Raw genomic sequence first — 20,708 nt, 5'->3', positions numbered from 1 at the left:
CATCTCTGTGCCCAGCTGAGCTCCCACCCAGGGGCTTGGGGACATTGTAAGGGACAGCAATGGGGACAGTGCAGGACGTGGCCATGGGGCCATTGAACTGTGTGGAAACTGAGGATGGGCACGTTGCAGGAATTGGCACATGAGTGGGGACCCCCTGGGCAGCCCCCAGCCACCCCAGCCCCTGTACTGCCTCTGGGGTGGCAGGTGGAGGGCAGAGCCCTGTGCTCCTGTGCCCAGGGGTGTCCCTGGTGTTCCTGTGTCCCATGGCTGGCCATGGCAGCAGTGAGGGAGCAGAGCCCTGTGCTCCTGTGCCCAGGGGTGTCCCTGGTGTTCCTGTGTCCCGTGGCTGGCCATGGCAGCAGTGAGGGAGCAGAGCCCTGTGCTCCCGTGCCCAGGGGTGTCCCTGGTGTTCCTGTGTCCCGTGGCTGGCTGTGGCAGCAGTGAGGGAGCAGAGCCCTGTGCTCCCATGCCCAGGGGTGTCCCTGGTGTTCCCGTGTCCCATGGCTGGCCATGGCAGCAGTGAGGGAGCAGAGCCCTGTGCTCCCATGCCCAGGGGTGTCCCTGGTGTTCCCGTGTCCCATGGCTGGCCATGGCAGCAGCGAGGGAGCAGAGCCCTGTGCTCCCGTGCCCAGGGGTGTTCCTGTGTCCCGTAGCTGGCCATGGCAGCAGTGAGGGAGCAGAGCCCTGTGCTCCCATGCCCAGGGGTGTCCCTGCTGTTCCCATGTCCTGTGGCTGGCCATGGCAGCAGTGAGGGAGCAGAGCCCTGTGCTCCCATGCCCAGGGGTGTTCCTGTGTCCCGTGGCTGGCCATGGCAGCAGCAAGGGAGCAGTGGCATCCCCGGCCGCCCTCGCCACCCCCTCGCCACCCCCCCGGCACGTGCTGGCGTGCGGCCATGTCCGGACACGGGCCCCTTGTCCGGCCCCGGGCCTTCCTGCAGGAAGGGCAGAGACCCAGCGCCCGCCACAAGCCGCCTTTGTTCCCTGCTCCCCTTGGCACCAGAGCCGGGGCAGCAGGCGTGGGCAGCGGGGCTGGGGGCTCCGGCCACGGCCCGGCCCGGCCCAGCCCAGCCTCCTGCAGCCTCCCGGGGCTTGGCAGAGTGTGGCCCCTGCAGAGCCCACCCTGCGAGCCCAGGGCCAGGGGACACAGCCCCAGGGGCACTGCACAGCCACGGGCTCAGGGGCCCCTGCTGCACCAAATCCTGCTCCCACCATGGGCATCCAACAGCCCTGTCCTGGTCTGTGGCATGATCCCCACAGCCACATCCTGCTCCCACTGTGGTGGATCCCCAGGGCCATGTCTGGGTCCCACTGTGGGGCTGGCAAGGTGCCACCCCGGTGGGGTTTGGTGCAGAAATTGGTGCTGGGGTGAGGAGGGGACCCTGTGATGCCACGAGTGGGACACAGCCCTGCCCTGGCCCGGCACAGCAGGATGAGCTCACGGTTCTTCCCCTCCCAGCTGCTCCCGGGGCAGCTGCAGTGAGGGCAGGGCCCACCATGGCCCGGGACAGGGGGGACCAAGGCCTCAGCAGCTCCCCTGCCCCTGCCCAGCCCCAGCCCCAGCAGTGCCAGCCCCAGCCCTCCTGGCTCCAGGCTCTGTCCCCGGGGCTGGGCTGGCCCTGGCCCTGCAGCATCAGTAAGATCTGCAGGATCCACGGCCAAGTGAGCGGCCCCAGGAGCTGGGCGGGGAGCGGGGCCGCCAGCTGCGGGGTGGGCTTAGTCCCACGCCTCCAGCCCGGCTCCTGGCTCATTCCCAGCTTTGCTGAGCCTTCCCGGGCTTCATCCGGCACCCAGGGACACGTCCCACACCACAGCCCCAGGAGCCAGGATCCAGAGCCCACACCCCAGTGATCCAGAGCCCACACCCCAGCGATCCACACCCCACACCCCAGTGATCCACACCCCACACCCCAGCACTCAGGATTCACATTCCACACCCCAGCGATCCACACCCCACACCCCAGCGATCCACACCCCACACCCCAGCGATCCACACCCCACACCCCAGCACCCAGCACTGACGTTCCACACCCCAGCGATCCACACCCCACATCCCAGTGATCCACACCCCACACCCCAGCACCCAGGATTCACATTCCACACCCCAGTGATCCACACCCCACGCCCCAGAACCCAGGGGTCACATCTTGCACCCCAGCTCCAACACCCAGGATCCACATCCCACACTCCAGCCCCGTAGCCCAGAGTCAGTGTCCTGCACCCCATTCCAGCCCCCACCCTGCCCGTGGTGCTGGTCTGGACCTGCTGGCTGTTCCAGGGCCGTGCCAGGGCCGTGCCAGGCTGGGCCAGGTGGAGATGCTGTGGAGGCTGCAGAGGGCTCACAAAAATACTTAGTGCTTTATTACCACCTCAAAGCCAAGGCGCCACACGCATGCAGGGACACGGATGGAGCCCATGGATGGGGACACCAACGATGGACACGTGCTGCTCAAAGCCAGCTCAGCCCCAGCTCTGCCAGGGCCCCGCAGCTCCTGCTGGAGGAGGCTCTGCCCAGCCCTGGGATGAGCCCTGGGACATCCCAGGTGGCCCTCGGTGGTGGCTGTGCTCAGGTGAAGGGCAGGGAGGGACCCACACCGGTCCTTCCTAGCCAAGCATGGAGTGGGACGAGCCTGGCAAGTGCAGACCTCCCCAAAATCAAGGCAGCTCCAGGTGCCCCTTCCAGCAGCACTGCAGGAGGAGCTTGGGGACACTGTCAGCCCCCATCTGCCATCCAGACACGTCCCCTGTGCCCTGGCAGCCAGAGCTGCACATTGGGGGCACTGCTGAACCCCAGCAGGTCCCAGCTCCAGCCCCACAGCACAGGGGAAGCCATGGGGACGCTGGGGCAAAGACCTCCAGTACCAGCACACTCAGCCTTCCTCCTCAAACTGGGTTGGAAGGGGCACAGCACCCCTGGCACAGCCTGTGCTGCTGGGAGGGCTTCTGGGAAAGGCAGGAGCGAGACCTGGATGCTCCCAGCACCTGCTCTGCCCTGTGTGCTCCCACCCTGCTCCAGGCAGTCCCTGCACGGCCCAGCCCTTCCTGCTCCCCTCCTGGGCACTCAGGCACACGTGGGCCAGGACCCTGCCCCAGTCCAGAGAGCAGTGCCTGAAGCCAGCCCAAAAGGCCACCAGCCCTTTCTGAGGGCTTGCCCCAAGACCCCCAGCCTGCAGGAGGAACCGTGAGAGCCCCCAGGCCAAGAAAGGGCAGGGCAGGGCTGGACCCCCATGGCCCAATGCCGGGAGCAGCATCCTGCTCTCCCTGGAGCATTCTCCAAAGCAACAGGCAGCAAGTCCTGCTCCTCCTCTGTCCTGCCCTCCTGGAGCTGCAGGAGCCAGGACAGGGGTCCCTGGAAGAGCCCACAGCTCCCCTGGAGCAGAGCTGCAGCTGCAGGAGGGGCAGACACTCGGGGACCTCGGCAGGATCCTCGCAGCAGCTCCACAGCAAACACCCAGCCCTCCTCCAGGCAGGACAGGGAAGAGGAGCCCCAGCACGGGGCTGGCTAGAAGTGCTTGTCCTCCAGCAGGGAGCTCACCACCAGCTCCTTGTTGCCGAAGTCCCAGAAGGCAGTCATGTGGAAGGCCATGTTGGAGAGGACAACCAGGTACTCCAGGAAGGCGAAGACAGTGTACACTGGGGGAGGAAGCACAGCAGGTGAGGGGGACCCACAGCTGCATCTGCCCTGGGAGCTGGGGGGGTCTCTGGGCCACTGTTGGGGACAGCAGAGCAGGGGCTGGGGGGCTTGGACCCCACCAGGGAGGAAGTGTGGCTGGGCACCTGGAGCTTCCCTGGGCTGGGATTGGAAGCCAAGGCATCCCATTAGGAGGATGTCAGACATCAGGAGGAATTCTTGGACATCAGAAGGAGTTTTTTCACAGATGGGGTGGTCAGGCACTGGAAGAAGCCTCCCGGGGAGGTTTGGAGTGCTCATCCCTGGAAGTGTCCAAGGAAGGCCTGGAGGTGACACTCAGTGCTCTGGGGACAGGGTGGGCATTGGGCACAGCTGGGACCTGCTGATCCCAGGGATCCCTTCCAACCTTAAGGATCCTGTGATTCAGTGATTCTGGCACCACCCAGCCCCTTCCCCACACGCCCCCCGGCAGCCCCCTCACCTCCAGGGCCGCAGTACCAGTTGTGGTGGAAGTAAACGCACACGGCGAACGCGAACGTGATGAAGGTGAAGAAGAAGAGCAGCTGCTTCCACTTGTACGACTTGCGCTCCTGGAAGAGGCCAAGGGCTGGCTGATGCCAGAGCAGCCCTGCATGCCGTGCCATGCCATGCCATGCCATGCCATGCCATGCCATGCCATGCCATGCCATGCCATGCCCATCCCCTCCCAGGGAAGCTCTGCCCTGGCCCCACACAGCCCCGGGGGTCTCTGCACCTGGCCCCTCGTGCAGAGCCCCCCAGGCCAGCCCCAGGGGTGGCTTGGGCAGGGCTGTGCCCAGGGGCTCACACCTACATGGAGACACAGGGTATGAGGGAGCCACGGGGTCCCAGCACATATGGTGCCCCCAGTGCTGGGGTGCTCAGGGGACCCCTCAAGGATGGGCCAAGGCTCTGCTAGAGGCAGATCCCCAGGTCTGGATGGCTGCAGGTGGCCCCAGGGCACAGGGAATTCAGCGGGTGCTGCACCCCCTCACTCACAACAGCAGCAGGGAGGAGGAAACCACATGAAGGGCGGCAGCTGGGGCGGGTGCTGCGCTGGAGAGCTCGCCCAGCACACCCTGGCACTGGAGGGGCCCCATCCTGCCCCCCAGCACCTCCTCTGATGGGGCAGGAACAGAGCCTGGGGATGCTGGCAGCAGCCCCACAGTCCCAGCTCACCGCTCTGTCCCCCAGGGCCCAGCCTTTGTGACAAGCCAGGGACCAGGCCTGTCCCCTGGGATAAGCTCCCCAACCCACTGCCCAGCACCCCAAAGCTGGGGACTGGGGGTGCAGTGACCCCCGGCAGCCACAGCAGGTGCTGGCTCCAATTCCCTGCCTCTATTTCTCCCATCACCCTGAGGGTCATGGATAAGGATCCTACAGCCTGGGGGCAGAGGAACCCCAAGCCATGTCGGGAGCCCAATGAGCATGGGGGGCTGCAAGGGGGGACAGCCCCACAGAAGGGGCTGGGGATACCACAGACAGCCCTGGCTGTTACAGGCGGGAGGGGAATTTCCCCCTTGCCTGACACTTCATGTGAGACAAAGATTCCATTCTGAGGGAGTGCTGATAACAAGGAAAATTTAAATTGCCCCATCACACTTTCCATTACCCGCATAACGCGTGCCAGGGAGGAAAACCCAGAGAGGAAGGACGGGCACTTCACGGTGCGGGGACACGCGGGTGACGCCACCTCCAGCCCACGGGCGCTGGGCTGGCCCTGCCTGCTGGGACTGCCGGTCCCTCGGGCCAGCAGCTCAGCCCAGCCCAGCCCAGCCGAGCGAGCGCGGGGTGTGAGGAGCAGCGGCGGCACCGGCAGCGGCAGAGCCAGCCCCGAGCCGGGGCCGGGGCGCGGTGCCGAGTTTCACACCGGAAAAGCGGCTGGGAACAGCGCTGTCACCGCGCTGCCACCGCGCTGCCACCCGCTCCCACGGCAGCAAACGGCTGCGCTGAGCCCCGGCGCACCCACACACCCTGCGGGGCCGCCGGGGCCACCAGCGACCTGCTCCTCCCAGGAGCACCGATGTCTCTGTGCCTCTGGGAGCCGCTCAGGAACCCTCGGCCCGTCCCGAGTCGGCAGAGACCGGGGAGACACTCCCTGTGCCCCCAGGGTGCTGAGGGAGACACTCCCTGTGCCCCGAGGGTGCTGAGGGCACCTGGGCTGGGGGCAGACACTCCCTGTGCCCCCAGGGTACTGAGGGCACCTGGGCTGGGGGCAGACACTCTCTGTGCCCCGAGGGTACTGAGGGCACCTGGGCTGGCAGGGAGACACTCACTGTGTGTGCCCCGAGGGTACTGAGGGCACCTGGGCTGGGCCCCTGTGCAGCACAAGAGACACCAGAGACAGCGGTAGATGATAAAGGGCTGACTCTTAGCAGGGGTTAATCCAAGGATTTATTAGGATCCCAAAGGAGCTCCTGCACCTCAGGGGCCTCCTGCCCAGAGCCCCGGGAGATGTGCCAAGGTCACATTTAAAGGGAGGTGGAAACTGAAAGTAGATAACATCTTACCAACCATTCAGTGACCCTAAGGGATGGATGCTGGGGCATAGACATTTAGGACAGCGTATGGGGCAAGGCTTGGGGGGCTGACCCCTGGCCTCTGGCTCATCACTGGACGACTTGGACCGAAACTTCTGCATGGAGGGGATGGGAGGCTGAGTGATTGACAGAGAGCCAGGGTGGGGGTTTGGGGATGATCTCATCCCGGGAGAGGGATTACACAGGTAAAGGGAGGGGGTACAGTTTGGGATAAACCATTTGGGAAAAATACAGGGATACAAAACAAAACTTCTTCAAAGTATTACAAAGTATAAAGCCACACTACAACACACGGAGGCACAGAACACCTCGGGACACCCCGCTCAACGCCCTGGTCCTGCGGCAGGACCCCGTGGGAGCCACTCCGGGTCACCAGAGTGACCTTGCACCTCTGGGTGCCCTCCGAGCTCCCCCTCTCCCGGTCTGGCCCGGGGATTATCACATGGATAATTAGGTGTTAATCCCTAATTCCAGGGCACAGCTGGCTCAGCCCGCTGCCAGGGGATCACAGGGCACCTGGTGACATGCCAGGATGCTGAGCAGAGCTGGCTTGGAAGGTGGCACCTCGGGGAAGGTCCCTGCAGGAGCACGGGCGGGATGCCCAGCACAGCAGGGGGACATGGGGACCCTCGTGGGATGTGGGAGCTGCAGTGCCACCCTGCCCTGCTGCAGCAGGAAGGGGAGGGCTAGCCCACACTTCACGTGGGAGCTCCAGGAGCTGTGGATGGAGGAGCTGCCCATCCCCTCGCTGGTGTGGGCTGGACCCACTGCCCTGCTCAGGGCACAGGCAGTGCCAGGCACTGTCCCTGCTTCCCACGGCCCCAGCTTTGTGGGGATCCCCCACCTGGGGACACCCCAGGGAGCCCACCAAGATTAGAGGGATGGAGCACCTCTGCTGTGAGGAAAGACTGGGAGAATTGGGATTGCTCAGCCTGGACAGGACCAGGAACCCCCAGGTCAGAGCCGTGGAGAGGAGCTGGCAGCTCCAAGCACCGTGGCAAGAAGCCACCAAACTCTGTCTGCCTGTGAGGAAAAAGAGGGGTTAGGAAATCCCAAGGATGGGTGCTCCCAGCTGAGCTGGTGCCAGGCTCCCCTGTGGCCTGGCTCTGGCTGCTGGGCTGGCACAGCTGGGGCTGCCAACTTCCTCCTGCCAAGACAGACTGCAGCACCCGTGGCAGGCAGTGTCACACAGCCAGCCCAGCCCTCCGTGGCTGCATGTGTGTCTGGCTCAGAAAAGCACAGGGAATTATATTTAGTGCCCAGCTGGCGGGGGAGCTGAGGCACATTCCCCAACAGGCCAAGGTGAGTCAGGAGCAGGAGGCTGGGCAATTCGGGGAGGAGAGAGTGGCTGCTGCAGAGAGCCTGGGGGCACACTCTGGATCGCTGCTCCCAGCCCAGCCAGCCCACAGGCACACTCTGGGATGGGGGGCACACTCTGGGATGGGGGGCACACTCTGGGATGGGGGGCACACTCTGATCACTGCTCCCAGCCCAGCCAGCCCACAGGCACACTCTGAGATGGGGGCACACTCTGATCACTGCTCCCAGCCCAGCCAGCCCACAGGCACACTCTGAGATGGGGGCACACTCTGATCACTGCTCCCAGCCCAGCCAGCCCACAGGCACACTCTGAGATGGGGGCACACTCTGATCACTGCTCCCAGCCCAGCCAGCCCACAGGCACACTCTGAGATGGGGGCACACTCTGATCACTGCTCCCAGCCCAGCCAGCCCACAGGCACACTCTGGGATGGGGGGCACACTCTGGGATGGGGGCACACTCTGGGATGGGGGGCACACTCTGGGATGGGGGGCACACTCTGGATTGCTGCTCCCAGCCCAGCCAGCCCACAGGCACACTCTGAGATGGGGGGCACACTCTGGGATGGGGGCACACTCTGGGATGGGGGGCACACTCTGATCACTGCTCCCAGCCCAGCCAGCCCACAGGCACACTCTGAGATGCTGCTCCGAGCCCACAGAAGGCACTGGGGGTCTCATTCCCCCTCCCTGGGGGAGCCCCAAGCCCTGCAAATGCAGCTCTGAGGGCTGAGGTGGCTGCTGTGAGCTACCAGCAAGGAGGCACAGGAGCCTCCTGCTTATCCCACTGCCTCCAGAGAGTAGAAGGACTGTGCCTAGCCCCCAGCTCCTGATGGGGATAGGGCTGACAGTGATCTTAAACAGCAACAGCTCACTCTGCAGGGACCTGCCAGGCCCTGGTTCTGCCCGGGAGCCACCATCCCTGTCTGAGGGACAAGTGGCACCTGCAGGGCTGTGTGTCACACACCAGCCCCAGCTCCCCCGAGGGTTTCCGGGCGTGTGCAGAGAGCCCGGAGCCAGAGGGCCCCACACGGAGCTCGGCTGCTCACAGAGGGCTGCTCTGAGCCGCCGGCAGCGCTCCCAGGGGCGCCGGGGTGAAACCACGCGTGGTCACCAAGGTGCTTGTGGTCCCTGCTACTCACAGGGCCCTGCTGGGCAGGGACACAGCTCAGCCACCCTGCTCCAGCCCCGGGGGCTCAGCTGGGCCCTGGGGACACAGGGGACAGTGCCCCACAGGCTCCTGTGCCTGTGCACTGGGCTGGGCTCAGCCTGTGTGCCCTGAGGATGCCAGGGGAGTGGGACACTGTGGGATAGAGCCCCGGGGCTGGTGGCACAGCAGGGCCCACCTGCACTAGCCACAGCAGGGACTAGAAGTGACCTCAGAGCCCACCCAGTGCCACCCCTGCCATGGCAGGGACACCTCCCACTGTCCCCAGGGCCCAGCCTGGCCTTGGGCACTGCCAGGGATGCAGGGGCAGCCCCAGCTGCTCTGGGCACCCTGTGCCAGGGCCTGCCCACCCTGCCAGGGAACAATTCCTCATTGCCAAGATCCCATCCAGCCCTGCCCTCTGGCACTGGCAGCCATTCCCTGGGTGCTGTCCCTGCAGGCCTTGTCCCCAGTCCCTCTGCAGCTCTCCTGGAGCTCCTGCAGGCCCTGCCAGGGGCTCTGAGCTCTCCCTGGAGCTTCTCCTCTCCAGGTGAGCCCTCCCAGCTCTCGCAGCCTGGCTCCAGAGGGGCTCCAGCCCTGGGGCTCCTCTGATGAGCCTGAGCCAGGCAGCCTGATGGCCACCACATGCACACACTGGTGTCTGCTGGGGCCACCAGCCCTGAGCTGGGGGGGAAAGTGTGTTTGCAAACAAGAAGTGAAACTGCTCTGCCCCAGTGCCCAGCTCTGCAGCTCAGGGCTGGGGGGAAGGAGGGTTTTAAGGGCGAGCAGCCAGCCAGGAACAGCAGAGCTGCCAGCCCAGGTGGGCACTGCCATGCCATGGCCAAGCACCAAGCACAGGGTGCAGTGATCAGCCACAGCTGAAGGCTGCCAGGCTCCATTTCCCTTTTCACAGAATCTCTCTCCTCTGCTTTGCCCCCTCCTCTCCTTTTCTCTCTCCTGCTTTGTCTTTTCTCCCTTCCCACAGAGCTTTATTTTCCTTTCTCTCACCATTTGCCACCTCGAAACTGGAAACTGCCTGTACTTCCCCATTACAAACCAGTTCCTCTGCACCTTCCTGCCCTCACAGAACACCAGTTGCAACAGGAGCCCCGCCGGACACAAGAAGCTTTTGCAAGACCAATTCCTGTCCCTCCTATGAAGCCAGACCTGGGGAGCTCAACCCCCCCCAGCAGCACTAAAAGCAGTGCCAGCTGTGGGGCGGGGAAGGCACAGCCACCCTGTTCCCCTCTCCTTCCAGCTGTGGGGTGGGGAGGGCACAGCCCCCCTGTTCCCCTCTCCTTCCAGCTGTGGGGTGAGGAAGGCACAGCCCCCCTGTTCCCTTCTCCTTCCAGCTCCCCACACGGAGCTTGTCCTGGAGATGGTCCCAGGTTTGGCCCTGGAGAACCTGAACCCTGTTGGGACCCTCTGCAGGGGAGGAGGGAAGGACAGAACACCGCAGGACCGGAGCCATTCCTCGCCTGTCCCCTCCTGCCATAGCCAGCTCCAGGGCTGGGGGCAGCAAATGTGAACAAAGGCCCCACAAGGGACACCAGCCAAGTCAGTCTGTCCCCAAGGTGACACACACGGAGGGATCAGCTGTGCCCTGGCCTCAAACAGCCCCACGAGCGTGGCTGGGCTGCTCACTGGCACCGCCAAGCCTCGGATGCAGTGGCACCTCTCGTGTCCCGTCCCGCCGAGCCAAGCAAGCTGCGGGTGTCACAGGAGCTGTGCCAAGCCTGCCAGGGCCACCAGCCGTGAGCAGAGGGCTCGGAGCCTGAGGAACCCAGGCAGAGAGTGGGACAAACCCCAGCAGACCCGGCTCGGCCTGCAGGATCCGCGGGAAGGGTTGGTGGCACGAGCCCAACACCATCACCGGACACGGGGACGCGGCAGCTGCAGTGACCAGAGTCCCCTAGCCAAAGGGCACGCTGGTGGCGTGACGAGCAGCGTGCCACCTTCACCCCGCCACAGCCGGGCCGGGAGCCGTGTCAGCCCGCCTCCCTCCTCCTCCTCCTCCCTTACCCGTGCCCTGGGCGACAGCTCCACCCCGCGGCCGCGCACGAAGCGGGCGGGGACACCGGAGCTGGCACGGGGACACCGGAGCTGGCACGGGGACACCGCACCCCCGCTGGCCGCGGGTCAGGGCTGGCCCTGGAGGGCTCCTGTCTCCTCGGGGAAACCCCCAGCTTTGGGGGGAGCACGCACGCCGAGGGCAGCTCCCTCCACCAGTAGGGTTGTTCCGGGATGGGAGGAGGAAGTGACTGGTGGCACGGTGCCAGGTGGTGGCATGCTCAGCCAAGGTGTCACCATGTTCCCTGACCTTCCCCCAAAGGATGTGCAGATTCCTTCAGTCCACGGGCAGAGTCACAGAAAACAAGGAGGCTGGAAAATCCCTCTGAGACCACTGAGTGCAACTGCACCCGAGCAGTGCCGAGGCCACCATTGATCCATGTCCCCAAGTGCCACACCCACACAGCTGTGAAATACCTCCAGGGATGGGACTCCACCCCTGCCTGGGCAGCTGTGTCAGGGCTGGACCGCCCTGTATAGGAAGTGATTTTCCCAATACCCAATGTGAACCTCCTCTGGTACAGTTTGAGGCTAATTCCTCCTGCCCTGTCCCTGTTCCCTGCGAGCAGAGCCCAAATCCCCAGCTGTCCCCTCCTGTCAGGAGTTCTGCAGAGCCAGAAGATCCCCCGAGTCTCCTTTTCTCCAGGCTGAGCTCCTTCAGCCCCTTCCCCAGCTCCATTCCCCTCCCTGGACATGCTCCAGCCCTCCAAAGGCTCTCTTGTCCTGAGGGGCCTAAAGCTGAGCCCCGGATCCGGGATGCCTCACCCCTCCCTGCCCATTTGCAGGGGAGATAAAACAGCACCAGTGGGTGACGTGGCAGGGGAGGAGATCCAGGGCCTTGGAGGTCTCACCCAGAAAAAAGACAAGCCAAAACAATATGACAGAAATAAAGGAAGCCGTGGGAAAGCTGCCAGGGAATGACTGCGAGCTCCCGCTATTCCCATATCAGCAGGGAGAACAGATCACTTCCCCGAGAGCGAGGAGACTCTCAGCATCTCCTCAAGCCCCTTCCCTTAGGAGCCTTACAGCCAAACAGCTGCTGGAAGCTTCTTTCCCAGGTCTCTGGAGTCAGGCAGCAGGGACAGGCTCCGTGAATTGGCGGAAGGGGAGGAAAAGCAGCGACAGAGCTTGAGCAGGAGCTGCTCCAGGAATGTGGAGCTGGGCCCCACAGCACTCATCCTGACAGGGCTGCAGAGCTCAGCCCCCAGCACTCATCCTGACAGGGCTGCAGAGCTCAGCCCCCAGCACTCATCCTGCTGGGACTGCAGAGCTGGGCCCCCAGCACTCATCCTGACAGGGCTGCAGAGCTCAGCCCCCCAGCACTCATCCTGACAGGGCTGCAGAGCTCAGCCCCCCAGCACTCATCCTGACAGGGCTGCAGAGCTCAGCCCCCCAGCACTCATCCTGCTGGGACTGCAGAGCTGGGCCCCCAGCACTCATCCTGACAGGGCTGCAGAGCTCAGCCCCCCAGCACTCATCCTGACAGGGCTGCAGAGCTCAGCCCCCCAGCACTCATCCTGACAGGGCTGCAGAGCTCAGCCCCCCAGCACTCATCCTGCTGGGACTGCAGAGCTCAGCCCCCAGCACTCATCCTGCTGGGACTGCAGAGCTCAGCCCCCAGCACTCATCCTGCTGGGACTGCAGAGCTGGGCCCCCAGCACTCATCCTGACAGGGCTGCAGAGCTCAGCCCCCAGCACTCATCCTGACAGGGCTGCAGAGCTCAGCCCCCAGCACTCATCCTGACAGGGCTGCACAGCTCAGCCCCCAGCACTCATCCTGACAGGGCTGCAGAGCTCAGCCCCACAGCACTCATCCTGACAGGGCTGCAGAGCTCAGCCCCCCAGCACTCATCCTGACAGGGCTGCAGAGCTGGGCCCCACAGCACTCATCCTGACAGGGCTGCAGAGCTCAGCCCCCAGCACTCATCCTGACAGGGCTGCACAGCTCAGCCCCCAGCACTCATCCTGACAGGGCTGCAGAGCTGGGCCCCCAGCACTCATCCTGACAGGGCTGCAGAGCTCAGCCCCAGCACTCATCCTGACAGGGCTGCAGAGCTCAGCCCCAGCACTCATCCTGCTGGGACAGCAGAGCTCAGCCCCCAGCACTCATCCTGACAGGGCTGCAGAGATCAGCCCCCAGCACTCATCCTGCTGGGACTGCAGAGCTCAGCCCCCAGCACTCATCCTGACAGGGCTGCAGAGCTCAGCCCCCAGCACTCATCCTGACAGGGCTGCAGAGCTCAGCCCCCCAGCACTCATCCTGACAGGGCTGCAGAGCTCAGTCCCCAGCACTCATCCTGCTGGGACTGCAGAGCTCAGCCCCAGCACTCATCCTGCTGGGACTGCAGAGCTCAGCCCCAGCACTCATCCTGCTGGGACTGCAGAGCTCAGCCCCAGCACTCATCCTGACAGGGCTGCAGAGCTCAGCCCCCAGCACTCATCCTGCTGGGACATGGACCCCAGGCACAGCACCTGCCCTGCAGCCCCGGGCCACAGGCACACACCTGCCATGGGCTCTGCTCTGCACACTGTCACCTTCCTGGGGCACCACAGCCCCAGGACCCCTCCCTATTTAACACTGGGACCACGAGGGCTGGACTGGGATCAGGTGGGGAGAAGCAGCCCGAGGGGAAAGGAGAGAGATCCAGGCAGTCCAGATCCACAGGTGAAGGCAAGCCTGCTGGAGCCACGTGAGCACAGAAACACAACCCTACAGTGTGAAACCTGGATGCCCTGCCCTGCCCATGGCTGCCCGTGCCCATAGTCCAGGACCAACCTGGATGTCCTGCCTGTGGTCCAGGACTGACACCACAAACCAGCACAGCACAGAAGCTGCATCCAGGCAATGGGACCAGGAGCGCCTGGCTGGATCCTCCACCAGACTCATTGCCCCCACAGCCAGCCCCTGCACCCCCTGACCCTTCCCCAGAAAAGGAGCCAGAGCCAGCCTGCTCACAGTCATTCTGGAGCAAAGGGAGAACAACTCCTGCTGCTGCCTGATGCTCCCAGCTTGCAGGACCAGCAATTCCCAGCACAGGGAAGCCAACTTCAGCTTAGAAACAGGCATGCAGAAGGGATGAGCAATCCCAATCCACAGGGATACCAAGTGGTTTCCAGTATGATCTCTCGATGAAAACTTAATCACATACTGGCAGGGTGAGCAGGCCCTGGCACAGGGTGCCCAGAGCAGCTGGGGCTGCCCCTGCATCCCTGGCAGTGCCCAAGGCCAGGCTGGGCACTGGGGACAGTGGGAGGTGTCCCTGCCATGGCACAGGTGGCACTGGGTGGGCTTTTAGGTCCCTTCCCAACCAAACCATTCTGTGGTTCTATGATAAAACCAGAAAATAGGAAATTAAAAGCTTCCTTCCCATTTTGCTTTGGTAAATGGATTTTGTTGAGTTCTTCCATTTCACCTGCTGCTGTTGGCTCCTCTAGCACCTGCTGAGGGTTATTTCACAAGCAAGGACAGCCAAAGCCCATCAGTGCCAGCCAAAGCCCCCTCCCAGCTCCCAGCACAGAGAGAAGAAAGGAAAGTGTCTGTACCTCGGGACTTACTGTGTGTTTCTTAGTCATTCTCCAGAGGATGCAGGTGAGCAGCATGTGGCCCAGGGCCGACGTGATGAACACGATGAAGGCATTTTCGTGGATTGCTGGATTGACAAACAACAGGTTTCCTGTTCAACCAAGCCAGGAGCACAAGGGGAACGTGGGGCAGGATTTGGGAGGGCTTTGTGCTCTGCTGGGAGCCCCAGGACCCCAGTGATGCTGGGACTCCAGTGGGGTCTTGGCAGGAGACAGGCTCCATAACCTGCTCATGCTGCCTCAGGGGCCCCTGGAAGGGGATGAAAGTGCCTGGAAGACTTATCCCAAAGTGCCAGGAGGGTGCTTCTGTGCTCTGGGACCATGGCTTCACACAGCTTAGTAAACTAAGGAACCATTGGGAGCAGCTCAGCATTGCCACTGTTGTTCTAGGGACAGGGAAACTGAGGCACGGGGAGGGGGTGTGCAGAGTGAGCCAGTCAAAAATCCAGAAAAGTCCATCTTCTGGCCCCCTGAATTACCCACCTGCCCATTAGCAGCAGCCTCATCTGCAGCACTGAGGTTGCCTTGTGCACACCTGCACTAGCCCAGGTACAGGATCGGGCTGGGAAAGCAGCTGGAGCAAGGCTAAGGCAGAGCTGCTCCCACGGCCCTAAACCCCACAGAACCCCTGCACCTTCAGGTGAGAGATTTTCACAAGTGTTGCTCTGAAGAGAACTTCCCAGCCCCTTCTCCAGAAGCTGAACCTCAGGCTGAATTCCCAACCACCTGAACACCAGGAATGACCATCCCTGTCTGCCCTCTGCATGCCAGGGGCAGGGAAGCACATGAGGAGTGAGGTGCCAGCAGGTGGGAGAGGTCAGAGCGGGGTGTCCTGCAGGGATGATTAACCTGAGCATGGCAGCTCAGGGCTGAAACTTTCCCCAGAGCTGGGGATTAGTCTGGGGTGAGGATCCCAGGAAGTGGGTCAGCCAGGGCTCTGCGCCTGCCAGGCCAGGCTGGCCCAGCTGGCCAAACCTCAAAGCAGCACCTGGATTTCTAAGGGCAGGACCCTGGCCTGGACGAGCTGGAGAAGCCCCTGGGGCAGGTCAGGCTGCAGACCCTGCCATGAGAGGGGCACAGGACACCTCTCCATGGGACAGGGAATGCTGCCAGGAGACAAGGAGGGTGAGCTGGGCAGGGACAGGTCCCAGAGCACAGACCTCCATCAGCAGGAGGTTCCTGCCCTGCCATCCCAGTCACTGGGCTCCACCACGGACCATCCTCACCCCAAAGGCTGGGTGACATCCTGGGACTCTGCTCAAAGCACCACAGCCCTGAATCCCACAACAGTTTGGGTTGGGAGGGACCTTAAAAACATTATAATCCCACCCAGTGCCATGGCAGGGACACCTCCCACTGTCCCCAGTGCCCAGCCTGGCCTTGGGCACTGCCAGGGATGCAGGGGCAGCCCCAGCTGCTCTGGGCACCCTGTGCCAGGGCCTGCCCACCCTGCCAGGGAACAATTCCTCATGGCCAAGATCCCACCCAGCCCTGCCCTCTGGCACTGGCAGCCATTCCCCTTGTCCTGGCACGCCATTCTTTGTTCAAAGTCTCTCTCCAGCCCACAGCTGGACACAGTACCAATCATCACCATCCCACTGTGCAGGGAAAGCCAACACATTACTGTCCTGCTGATACAGCCCAGCACAGGGTGTGTTCCCACTGCAACAGCACCACCTTGCTGGGTCCTGATTTCAGTGCTCTCCACTTAACCCCTGGTGCCTCCTCCAGATCTTGGGATGAAACAGCAGCTGCAGACCAGCACTGGCACTTATGCTCCTTTGAGATGAGATCATGTGGGGGAAGAGAATCTCCCAGTCTGATGTGGCCAGGTTCTGGATACATGGATTTAACCTGAACAACTCTGATTCTGTTTCCAGGAGCTATTAGAGGGCTGGAGCCCCTCTGCAGCCAGGCTGGGAGAGCTGGGAGTGCTCACCTGAATAGGAGAAGCTCCAGGGAAGCTCAGAGCCCCTGGCAGGGCCTGAAGGGGCTCCAGGAGAGCTGCAGAGGGACTGGGGACAAGGCCAGCAGGGACAGCACCCAGGGAATGGCTGCCAGTGCCAGAGGGCAGGGCTGGATGGGATCTTGGCAATGAGGAATTGTTCCCTGGCAGGGTGGGCAGGCCCTGGCACAGGGTGCCCAGAGCAGCTGGGGCTGCCCCTGCATCCCTGGCAGTGCCCAAGGCCAGGCTGGACACTGGGCACAGTGGGAGGTGTCCCTGCCATGGCACTGGGTGGGCTGTGAGGTCCCTTCCCAATGCAAACCAGTCTGGCATTCTGTGATTCTATGAAATTTTCCCCAGAAACTCCTGGGGAGGGTATGTGAAAGGGCAGCTGGAGCAGAGCCAGCTCAGAGCCCAGCCCTGCTGTGGGGATGGAGGGGAAGCAGGATGAGCTCTGGTCTACCCTGCTCACCTGCTCTCAGCCCTGGATCAGGCCTGGGCACATGGGTGGAACCAGGTGCCAAGGCCTGGTCCAGGCTCCATCCCCAGCCTGAACCCAGGGCTTCAACCAAGCACCAGCAACCAAGAACTGTGGGAAGAGCAGGGCCATTTGCATGCTATGCACACTTCATTCCTCTATAACTACTAACTTCAATGGACTCTCTGGGGGCTTTTAACTGTTTTCTCATTCCAGCTGCCTCATTGCAAAGCAGTGGCCCAAGGCAGGGTGCCGCGGGACAGGGCCCTGTGAGACACCTACCATAGTTTTCGGTGGAGGACACGTAGGTGAGGATGAGGAGGGCGAAGTTCTCGATCAGGTTGAGCAGCAGGGTGACGTGGCACAGGCGCAGGTAGCGGGGGTGGGGGCAGTGGCAGCTCTGGTAGTGGTTCCAGTAGGCCACGGCCACGAGGAGGCGCGGGGCCGAGTGCAGGCCGATGCACAGGCGCCACACGTAGCGCTGCGGGGTCTCGCCCCCGATGGCCGCGCTGATGGACGGCAGGTAGTTGGGCACCTGCGGGGACACGGGCTTGTGGGGACAGGCACACGCAGCCAGCCCTTCCACACGCTGAAACTGTCCTTTCTGTAATGCTGAATGAGTTAACTCCTAGTCCCAAAGGCAGGGAAGGCATCACGGCAGTGCCCTGGTCCATCCCATGGGGTCATGGATCCTACAGCCCTGCTGGGGCAGTCCTGGGGGGCCCTGCACAGTTACCTGCTCAGGTTTCTTGCTTTTACACTCCTGATTGTCCAGAGAATCCTAGAATGGCTTTGGTTGGAAGGACCTTAAGGCCCAGGGACACTTCCCACTGTCCCAGGTGCTCCCAGCCCCAGTGCCCAGCCTGGCCTTGGGCACTGCCAGGGATGCAGGGGCAGCCCCAGCTGCTCTGGGCACCCTGTGCCAGGCCTGCCCACCCTGCCAGGGAACAATTCCTCATGGCCAAGATCCCATCTAGCCCTGCCCTCTGGCACTGGCAGCCATTCCCTGGCTCCTGTCCCTCCAGGCCCTGCTAAAGTTCTCCTGCTGGAGTGAGATGTCTGCTGCCCTCCATCCCCAGCTCGTGTCCAGCTGCTCATCCAGCAGCCTGAAAGCCCTGAGCCCAATCCCATCCCACGTGGAGCTCCAGGCCCTCCCTCCCCAGACACCTGTGGCTCCTCTGAACTCCAGCAGACCAGGGGGCAGCAGCTCTGCACCAACCCCTCCCCAGGACAATGTATTTCCCTTCAGCTTCCCCACCTTTATTCCTCGCTGCAATTACCCCCAGCATGCCCAGTCCAGACACCAGCCTGACCAGTCTGTGCTGCCTTCAGTCCCAACACAAAGCCAAACCTGCTGCTGCTGGTCCTGAGGCACCACAAGGATAACGAAACAATGCAGCTTGTTCTGGATTTTGGAACACTTTGGTGGGAGAGCCCAAGGGAGGAGCCCAGAAGGAGACAGAGGAGGAGAGAGGAATCCAGAAAGTGGATAGGACCCCAGCAGGAGAAGGGAGCCCAGGAGGAGGGAGAGGAGGCCAGGAGAGGAGAGAGAAGAGCCCAGGAGAAGGGAGAGGAGCCCAGGAGGACACAGGAGCTCTGTCACCCCCCAGCAATATGGGTTTTCCCAAGGGAGTCTCTCACCCCACAGTGGGTCGCAGTCGTCTCACGGAAGTTGAAGAGCAGAGACCAGATGACACAGAAGAGGAACCCAAAGAGAGGGCAGAACACAGTCCCGAGGGCCAGCGTGGTGAAACGCAGCCGGAACAGGATCCCGTCCCGATCCAGCGGCAGCGGGACCTGCAGCATCTTGGAAACCTGGAAACAAACAAACAAATGTCTGACTGGGGCGCTCTGTCCTGCTCTGGGCAGGGTGACAAGGTGGGCATCAGTCACAGGCTGGGCTCGATGACCCTGGGGGCTTTCTGAAACTCTGGGATTCTGCCCAGCCCCACACAGCCCTGGGAAGGGACCCCAGACCCCGAGTGAGCCCACAGACACACGGCTCAGCCCCTCACACCCCGAGTGACCCCACAGACACACGGCTCAGCCCCTCACACCCCGAGTGAGCCCACAGACACACGGCTCAGCCCCTCACACCCTGAGTGACCCCACAGACACACGGCTCAGCCCCTCACACCCCGAGTGACCCCACAGACACACGGCTCAGCCCCTCACACCCTGAGTGAGCCCACAGACACACAGCTCAGCCCCTCACACCCTGAGTGACCCCACAGCCGCAGGATGTGCAGCCAGAGAAAATCCCATTGTGGGGATGGCACCTCGAGACTCACAGAGAACAGGGAGCAGGGCAGGGCAGAGCAGAGCAGGGCAGGGCAGGGCAGGGCAGGGCCGTTCCCTGCAGCCCTCCAGAGGGATCTGGCAGGAAGGGCACGTGAACCCTGTCCCGTGGCATCCATCCAGATCATTCCCTGTGCTCAGGGCAGCGCTGACACAGCCAGGCCACCGCTCTCAGTCCCGCCGGGAGCCGCGGCTCCTCCAGCACAGCCCGGCTCTCCCAGGCCCCGGTTCTCACAGCCCGGCTCCTCCAGCACAGCCCGGCTCCCTCGGCCTCGGCTCCCCCGGCCCTGGCTCCACAACCCAGTTCCCGCAGCCCCGGCTCTCACAGCCCCGGCTCCCCCGACCGGCTCCACAGCCTGTGCTCGCCTCACCGCACCCGGCCCTGCACGGGCAGCGCTGCCTGGAGCTGGGCCAGGGCAGGGTTAGGTTGGATATTGTGAAAGGTTCTTCCCAGAGGGTGCTGGCACTGCCCAGGCTGCCCAGGGAATGGGCACGGCCCCGAGGCTGCCACAGCTCCAGGAGCCTTTGGCCAGCGCTGCCAGGGATGCCCAGGCTGGGCTTGCTGGGCTCTGGGCAGGGCAGGGCTGGCACTGGGGGATCCCTGGGGGTCCCTACAGCTCAGGACATTCCATGACTCCACACACCCCAGGGTGGAGGGTCAGGGCAGCACAAGCCCCACATAACAACAAAACCGGGCTGTCAGGTCGGGAACGCGGGGACAGGCACGTCTGGAGCCTGGCAAACTCCAGAACAGGGATCAGGCTGGGATGGATCCCACCTCCCCACCGCCCGGCTGCGGGACAAATCGGATTTATGGACAATCCCTGAGCCGTCTGGACAATGCCCCAGGGCAGCACGGCCACTGTGCCCGCACCAAAAGCTCCCCACAACCGGGGACCGAGCCCCAGGGAAGGCACCGACCCCAAGCACCGAGGGACTACAGAACGAACGCAGAGCTCAGCCGCACCCGCGCTGCTGGGCACGGAGAGAGGGAATTACTTGAGCATAAAAGCAAAGAGAAAGGGAAGCTCCAAAGGGCCGGGTGTGGAGGGGGGGTCCCCGGCCGGCCCAGGCTCCCCTCCCTGGGACCCCCCGAGGGCTCCCCACAGCCCGGGGCGGGGGATGGAGCCCCCCAAACCCTGCTCCTCCCTCGGGGGGCTCGGGCACAGCTCCCAGTGCCGTGGGACACCCCGGGGACCCCACAGCAGGAGCTCCGCAGCCCCTGCCCTCCCTCCCCGCGGGGGTCTCGCCAAAGAGGGCAAGTAAAAGGCAAACCTTTTGTATCGCGTGTTGAATGGCCGCAACCTGTCCTGCAGCAGAGGGGCTGCAGCACCCCGAGAGCTGCCCCGGGTACCGCACACCCATCAGAGATCCCCTGAGACCCCTCCCCGGGCTCCCCGCAGGCGCCCCCCGCCCCAGGACCCCAGGCTCCCGCCGCGAGTGACCCCTCGGGGCTCCCCAGATTCCCTCAGAGACCCTCCCTGGGACTCTTCCCCAACACCCCCGTGCCCCCGCTCACCGCTCAGCCCCCGTGGCGCTGCCCCATGGCCCGGCCCGGCAGCCCCACCACGCCTCCGCCACCTTTTCCGCCTCCTCCTCTTCCTCCCTTTCTCCCACCTCTTCCTCTTCTTCCCCCGCCCCAATAACCCGCTGCGGCCCCTTTAAGAGGCGGGGCCCAGCTCC

General features: G+C 63.5%; 1 protein-coding gene across 2 annotated transcripts; it reads right to left on the bottom strand.

Annotated features, from left to right (window-relative positions):
* Window positions 1–2,335: 2,335 nt before the first annotated feature.
* PGAP2 (post-GPI attachment to proteins 2) lies at window positions 2,336–20,657 on the bottom strand. 2 transcript variants are annotated; one of them, XM_054653409.2, is made up of 6 exons: window positions 20,545–20,657; window positions 18,369–18,542; window positions 17,010–17,262; window positions 14,266–14,372; window positions 4,109–4,217; window positions 2,336–3,629 (listed from the first exon to the last, which is right to left on the bottom strand). In XM_054653409.2, exons 2-6 carry the CDS (start codon window positions 18,531–18,533, stop codon window positions 3,499–3,501), a joined length of 765 nt encoding a protein of 254 aa, XP_054509384.1. In that variant the 5' UTR covers window positions 18,534–18,542; window positions 20,545–20,657; the 3' UTR covers window positions 2,336–3,498. The 2 variants fall into 2 exon arrangements, with proteins under 2 accessions (XP_054509384.1, XP_054509392.1); XM_054653417.2 differs by having other exon boundaries at window positions 14,278–14,372.
* Window positions 20,658–20,708: the final 51 nt, after the last annotated feature.

Source organism: Agelaius phoeniceus, chromosome 2 (genome assembly GCF_051311805.1).
Source record: "Agelaius phoeniceus isolate bAgePho1 chromosome 2, bAgePho1.hap1, whole genome shotgun sequence".
Lineage (NCBI taxonomy): Eukaryota > Metazoa > Chordata > Aves > Passeriformes > Icteridae > Agelaius > Agelaius phoeniceus.
The sequence above is the reverse complement of the archived record's forward strand: the minus strand, read 5'-3'. Positions and strand labels throughout refer to the sequence as shown.

Bases quoted from the DNA above. Each gene is read 5' to 3' on its own strand.
- PGAP2 (XM_054653409.2), bottom strand. From the start codon at position 18,533: ATGCTGCAGGTCCCGCTGCCGCTGGATCGGGACGGGATCCTGTTCCGG. The intron at 14,373-17,009 runs GTAGGTGTCTCA...TTGTCAATCCAG, and splicing joins GTCCTCCACCGAAAACTATG to CAATCCACGAAAATGCCTTC. The intron at 3,630-4,108 runs GTGAGGGGGCTG...TTCCTCCCCCAG, and splicing joins CTGGTACTGCGGCCCTGGAG to TGTACACTGTCTTCGCCTTC.